This window comes from Epinephelus lanceolatus, chromosome 19, assembly GCF_041903045.1.
Source record: "Epinephelus lanceolatus isolate andai-2023 chromosome 19, ASM4190304v1, whole genome shotgun sequence".
Taxonomy (NCBI): domain Eukaryota; kingdom Metazoa; phylum Chordata; class Actinopteri; order Perciformes; family Serranidae; genus Epinephelus; species Epinephelus lanceolatus.
Window position 1 is genome coordinate 8,356,342 of NC_135752.1, and position 6,520 is coordinate 8,362,861.

General features: G+C 41.4%; 1 protein-coding gene across 1 annotated transcript; it reads right to left on the reverse strand.

The window, feature by feature from the left end:
* Positions 1 to 2,972: 2,972 nt before the first annotated feature.
* On the reverse strand, positions 2,973 to 5,943 carry ier5l (immediate early response 5-like). The gene has a single exon (XM_033646125.2). It carries the CDS (start codon positions 5,767 to 5,769, stop codon positions 4,879 to 4,881), a length of 891 nt encoding a protein of 296 aa, XP_033502016.1. The 5' UTR covers positions 5,770 to 5,943; the 3' UTR covers positions 2,973 to 4,878.
* Between the last annotated feature and the right edge of the window lie 577 nt (positions 5,944 to 6,520).

Consider the following 6,520-nt stretch of genomic DNA (forward strand, 5'->3'; position numbering starts at 1 on the left):
AGTGTTCTAATTTATCCAATTTGCCTCATTTAAACCAGCTGGTGTACACAGAGGACCAACCTGGCTAAAAAAGGAGAGTTCTCAGATGTATCCACATGAGCCTAGACCTGCTCTGCATCAGAACCTTCTAGAAAAAAAACCCTCCCTGACCTCCCATCCCCCCACAGACCTCTGTGCAACCTGACTGACCTGTCTCTGCTGCCACAGTCTGCCTCCCCGTCCCAGAACACCTATTCCCTACAGTCCACCCCCAGCCCCTCCCTGCTGCTGTCACATTTGGCCTCCTCCCCCCTCTGCAAACCCCCTAACACATCAACCCCCTCTCCTGACAAAGCAGGCCTCCCTCCCCCCTCATGACTGCTCCTCTCCCCCTCCCTCTGTTGTCCCCCCCTCCTCCCAGCCGCCTCACACAACAACACTCGTCACCACACTCCCCCCACCCCCCACCTCCTCCACCGCCACCTGGTATTGTCTTTTAATGTGTATCAGTTGATGAGAAAAGTGAGTGAATAGTAAAATGGATAAGAACACACCAGGAATAAGTTGACTTTTAGTATTTTTATCCAAAGGCTTCAAATCTATAGATTTTTAATTTACTTTACTTTAATAAAATTAATTTAATTTAATTTAATTTAATTTATTCACATATCTATAATCTATCCAGTGTTCAACTTGTTTATTGTGTATATTTTTTTAATTTGACATATACTATGAATATAATATTTAAACAGTATCAAACCAAATCAAAATATTCAGGGGAAGATACTAAATACATATATAAATAGCAAATCACTGATATCTGAAAAGGAAATTAAAGATTTTAATTGTGTGTTCATGGGTGTGAGTCTTTCCCAATCCAGATGGAGGAGCTGTGTATACACCATGAAACAAAACCGTTGTCCACACCATTTGTCAGCAGCGAGAGGGAGAGGGCTGAACCGTGGTTTGTTGCTGATATCATTCTAATGTGTTTGTTTTGTTGAAATCTTTATTTTCAAGGAAATATACTGTGTCTTAATGCAGTTTCTTTCAGTGAATAATCAGATATAGAATCCTCCTGCATCCCATTTTTGCATAATTACACCCCGCATTGTTCACATTGCCTCATTCCTTCCATTACAACCTACCTACTGCAAGTTATTATGGGTAGCGGGAGCTGGAAAAATCCCACAGAGCTGGAGGAGCAAACAAGCAGCAACGATGAATGTGATGTGCTGGGGTAGAGCGATGCCTCACTCTGAGAGGCAGAGAAATGAGCTAGCCAGGAAGAGGAGGAGGATGAAAGAGAGCAGGAGCAGGAGGAGGAGGAGGAGGGTGGTGTCGGGGCTGGTGAGTGGAGAGTTTGAGGGAGGGTCAGCCTGAGGTGGCTCTGCTCTGCATACACAGCCCTACTGATATCTTCATTCATTGATTTTAAAGAACACCACCAAGTGGCACAGAGCAGAGATAACAGGACTCAAAGTTTTGCGAGAGGAGGAAAGTCCAGGCTGAGATGGGATGTGTAGGCTAAGTCATATGGTACACTGTGGTAGTGCACAGTAGGGGCAGGCTGCAAAAATAAAGAATGGGCATTTTTATTAGGTTTAGCATTAATAGTACGAGAAACATACCTATTTTAATCACCAATTATGAGGTGATTCATTATCTGCAACACTTTGCTTCAGGAGGTATGGACAGTAAATTGCAAGATCTTGCTGTTGGAAGAAAAAAAAAAACAACAACTCAAGGTTCACCTACAGTTTTTTTTCTTCTGGAGCTTTCAACTGCATGTTACACTGGAGTTTGATCATGGAAATAGCTCGGTTGTCATCACATGACCCAAGTAATGTAGTATAAGCACTTTCGGCTGCAATCCCTTGTATGAAAAGTGCCCGCTAAATAAAGTTTATTAAATGTATCATAATATAACAAGTGGACTATAAATAATATGCATACTATCTATTGAGGAAGACCATGATTATGTAGCTGAAAGCCCCAGAAAATGATAAGAGGATCTTGAGTCAAGTTCTTTTAATGAATTGATTTTAATGTATTTATTTATTTATGTATTATAAAACTACTGTTTTCAAAGTCAAACCAAAAATACACAGTGTTATTGTGGACAGTGTTTTATTGCATTTATATTGTTTCCACTTTCTAACGGTTTATATGTTGTTACTAATGGCTTTTAAAATGTTCAATAATTTAGTAATGATTAATAAATCAGTTACAAAATATCAACAGCAACCACTTTTAGGTTACCAGGTTGGGAAAAATAACATCTGGAAAGTAAGTGTGGAAAACGTGGACCACAATCCATTTATTAACATCTCGTTAAAGGAACAGTTTAATATTTTGGGGAATATGCATTACAACCCCCTCATATCTGTCTGCAGAGCTAAGAAATTGTCTGCAACATAACCATAACTGTTGTTCTTTTAGATTTTGGTCTTGGGAATAATTTAATAAATAATATATGTAATATTACTGTGAGCTTTTGGGGTGGCGGTAGGCAGATTTTGTTACCTTTAGACTGACCCAGGCTACTTGTTTCCCCCTGTTTCCAGTCTCTGTACTAAGTTAAGCTAACGTCTGCTAGCTGTTGTTTCTTATTTAATGATATAAGAATGATATTGATGTTTTTTTCCATTTAACCACTACTGTAGACTTGGTGGATTATTGTAAAAAGTCCTTCATTAATTACATTTATATCTTTGGACTTATGGGTATACCCTAGTAGTAACTTCATGGGGGACCTGCCATAATACTGATTTACTAACATTTGTATTACCAAAAAGTAATTATACACACCAGCTAAAGGAAAGCATCTTTTTTCCGGTGACTTATCTATAAAGCATTAAAGCATGTCCTGCAAATGTATAATGCATGTTTGTTTTTTTTCATGTGTGACACTGGTCAGCCACCGTAGGCCTGTAACTGCATCAGTATTTCATTATAATACATGGCTCGATAACGAAACACAACAGTTAGCATTAAGGTTTTCATTTTTTATTAAGATTATAAATTTTTAACAAATATTTTCTGCAACAGTTTTACCCGGTGATATACAATTTTTAAGCACAAAAATACAAGAATAACAACAAAATATGTAGAGAATGGCTGAATACTCTCTTTATTTTGGTACACATAGTGCTCATAAAGCTAATGCGTGGATTCTCAGGTTATGGCTAAATCATGAGTTTGCCTTTTTAAAACAAAAGGACTAAGATCATTCTTTAACAAAACAAAGTAAAACTCACAAAACCAAGACATGTTGGAATTATGAACTGCTGTGAAGGCTTTGAGCAACAACCATGATTAAGAGGGGTCAGACGTCAAACTGCCAAAATAACCCGGACTGTTTACCGTCACACACTGTGAGTGGAGGTGAAGTGATAACCACAGTAAAAGCCCAAAAAGTGTTACATTATGAAAGTGTTGGCACTCCATTAAGTGATATGAGTTGGTTCAGAGTCCATGTACCTCAGAAGTGTTTAGGAGGGAGTCTTGAACGTGGTGACAATAAACTGCTCAGAATGTGCAAGGTCCAAAAGAAGGGTTTTTTCCCCCCAAAAGGTTCCTCAGCCCAGATTAGGAGAGACATTCACTCACTTTCAATGTACTTTTAATTTATGACAATAGCTAGCAGTGGTGTGCATTTGATTTAAGGCAATGGAATCTCAATCCATTTCATCAGTCACAAAGTGTATTCTGAACACATGTATCTCCCATTCTGACAACAGGACAGCCTGTACATGGTGTATATGGCACAAACTCTGTCCTCTCCCCGCCAAAACTATTGTCATTAATTGTCATTTTTTTAAATAGCTTTTCTTTTTCCTGCAAAAATAAAGTTGATTTAGACCTTGTGGAGGAGACCAGGCTCAGTTGTAACACTGCCATATCCTCCAATCAGAAACAAGTGTGTGTGATGTCACCCAGTGCATTGAACCACTCTCACATTTGTTATTGATTTTTTTTTTTCAAGACAAAGATTTGCCTTGAGGTATAATTCTAAATACCTTTTTCTTCCGTATATTTTGAATTGCTGTTTTTGTTACAAGTATGCTGCTGAGGTTAACCAATCCGATGTTGAGATTTCAGCACATGGTATTTTACTGTGACACCAAGAGGTCAGTTGTGATGCATGTCAAAAGGGACTTACCTAAATGTTGAAATTCTTTGTCACATATTGAATTATGAACATTTATAGTGATGAAAAAATAAGTTAACAGGGTTAGAATTTGGCCAACTACTATGTTTTTACACTTTCTGTTAAAAGTTAATTAATAAACCCCAAACCAGTAACCATCACTGGGCAGTTTAGTTACATCTGCTCCTGACCAAACAGAAACTGGAGACAAGAAAAGTTGAATTTTTGCAGCATTACCACTGACCTCAACCATGGAGCTCTATTCTACACATCTTTCACTATTGGCACATAGCGAGGACGTGGAACAGTACAGAAAACTGGTTTTCCAATGAGCTTGCAACATTTCCCTAATGTTCCCATTTATTCTCTGTAATGTTCCGAAAACGTTCTGGTTTGATTTATTTGTTCTGAGAACATTCCCGGAAGGTTTCAGAGAACATTCCGCCATGGAGACGTAAATAGTGTCACTAATTCAGGTCATTTCATAAAGCTCTCCACATAACATTTGCTGAAAGAGTAACTATGGAAAAAGTTCCACAAATTACATCCTCATGTGAAATGTTCTTGGAGAACAATATGGGAACGTTGACTTTGTTAACAGGAACATTCTCCTGAATTTGGAAAAAATGTTCCGCAACAAAGACTGGCAGAAGAAAACAGCTCTCCACTGGGTTTGGTTTAATACTTTAGTGTAAAAATACGGTACAACTGACCCCGGTCTCTTCTAAAATAATAAAGGGTTTGATTCAAAACGCCACAATCGCTCGGGTCCATGCCCCCAGACTGGCCAAGACCTGTTTGCTACAGATCTGATCCAAGTCCGCCTGTCTGCTCAGCAGCCCTGTAAACCCCGAGCCGAAAATGGATATCAGATTGGAGATGTTGGAAGTGTCTGTGTAGTCTAGGTTGGAGTAGGAACAGTCCTCCCGTTTCGCCCGTTTGCGAGCCGCTGTAAAATCCGATATTTCCTCAACGTCGGATATACAACAGCCGAACTCAACCTTTCGTTTCTTGGCAGGGGACTGCGCGCCCTGGCCGCACTGGAGCGCGTCACAGCAGCAGTCCTGGTGGAGGTAGCCGTTCTCCACCGTGGTCACCACATGCGTGTCCAAATCCAGCACTGTGGTTTTGTTGCAGTGCGTGCTGTTTGCAGGAAACTGGTCACAGTGTGGCACAGGGGAAGCCTCCATGCAGCAGCTTCGATAGTAGGAGGGATCCGGTTCTTTGCCGCCGTCCTCGAGGGGAGAGCAGCCGGAGAGAGCGCTCGGTGCCCGGGCGTGCGCCGCTGGCTGCGCCGCGCCTCGGTGGCACGCAGAGCCGCACAGACTCGCCTCTTCGCCGCAGCAAGCAGCCCGCGTCTGCTCCTCATCGTCTGCGTCCTCTGCGTCCAGATCCAGCGGGTTGAGCTCCTGGATCTCGTTGCAGACCGTCATCACCTCCTCGTACTGCTGCATCCTATAGATCTCCGCGTATTTCTCCTTGATGTAGACCTGTCTGGCGTTCCTCAGCACATAGGAGACCAGCAGGTTTTTGTGCAGCTTGATGCCCCCTCTCTGCGTCCTGGAGTTGTGGATCTTCATTAAGGAAATGGAGATCAAGCTTTGCGCGTCCACTGCGCATTCCATGGTGCTGATCATTGTGATGTTCCCCCTGGTCCACCTCCAGCTCCTCTCCACGAGAGGAAACCCGACTCTCAGCTATCTCAATGGGAATCGTTTTGTTCGAGGAGAAAGGTTCAAGTCAGCTCTGTGGAGAAACATTGGACACAATGATCCGCCTCTCTCTGAAAGCCAGCAATCATTCGCAGATGGCCTGAACCAGAATACATATAGTCAAAACAGAGGGTCCGCCTTCTCCCGGCAGAGCCAATCAACTGCCTGGGATCTGTTGAGTGGCAGACTCGCGCGCTGGAAATATGTCGTTTTCGACCAATGAGCGTCAGGCGGTTCCTCTGTACTATTCAAATTCCACCCAGGTTGTCTGACAGGAATGTCCTCATTTCAGTTGCCCCATCCAGAAACCAGTTAATACTCTGGGTAAACAATAAAACAAGCAAGAAAGTTATCACAGTTTATTTTAAACTTTGGTGTTCCAAGTAAAATTGTTTAAACCTTTGACCAAGAAATCTGAAGCTTAACTTACTCTCATCCAAAAACTATTAAACTGAGACTGAAGTGACAAAAAAGCAATTACATAAGAAAAAAAAAAGCCAAACAAAACATGGAGATTGCAAACTGTGACAACCTCTTGAGGCAAAAGGTAAGATTTGCGTACAAGTAACAGTCCTTATAAACCCAATAAATAATTTTATTGTGATATGATTTTTGTGAGTATGATCCATGTCCAAACAGCTGAGAGCAGGCTGCCAGTCAAAATGAGGAAAGTGGT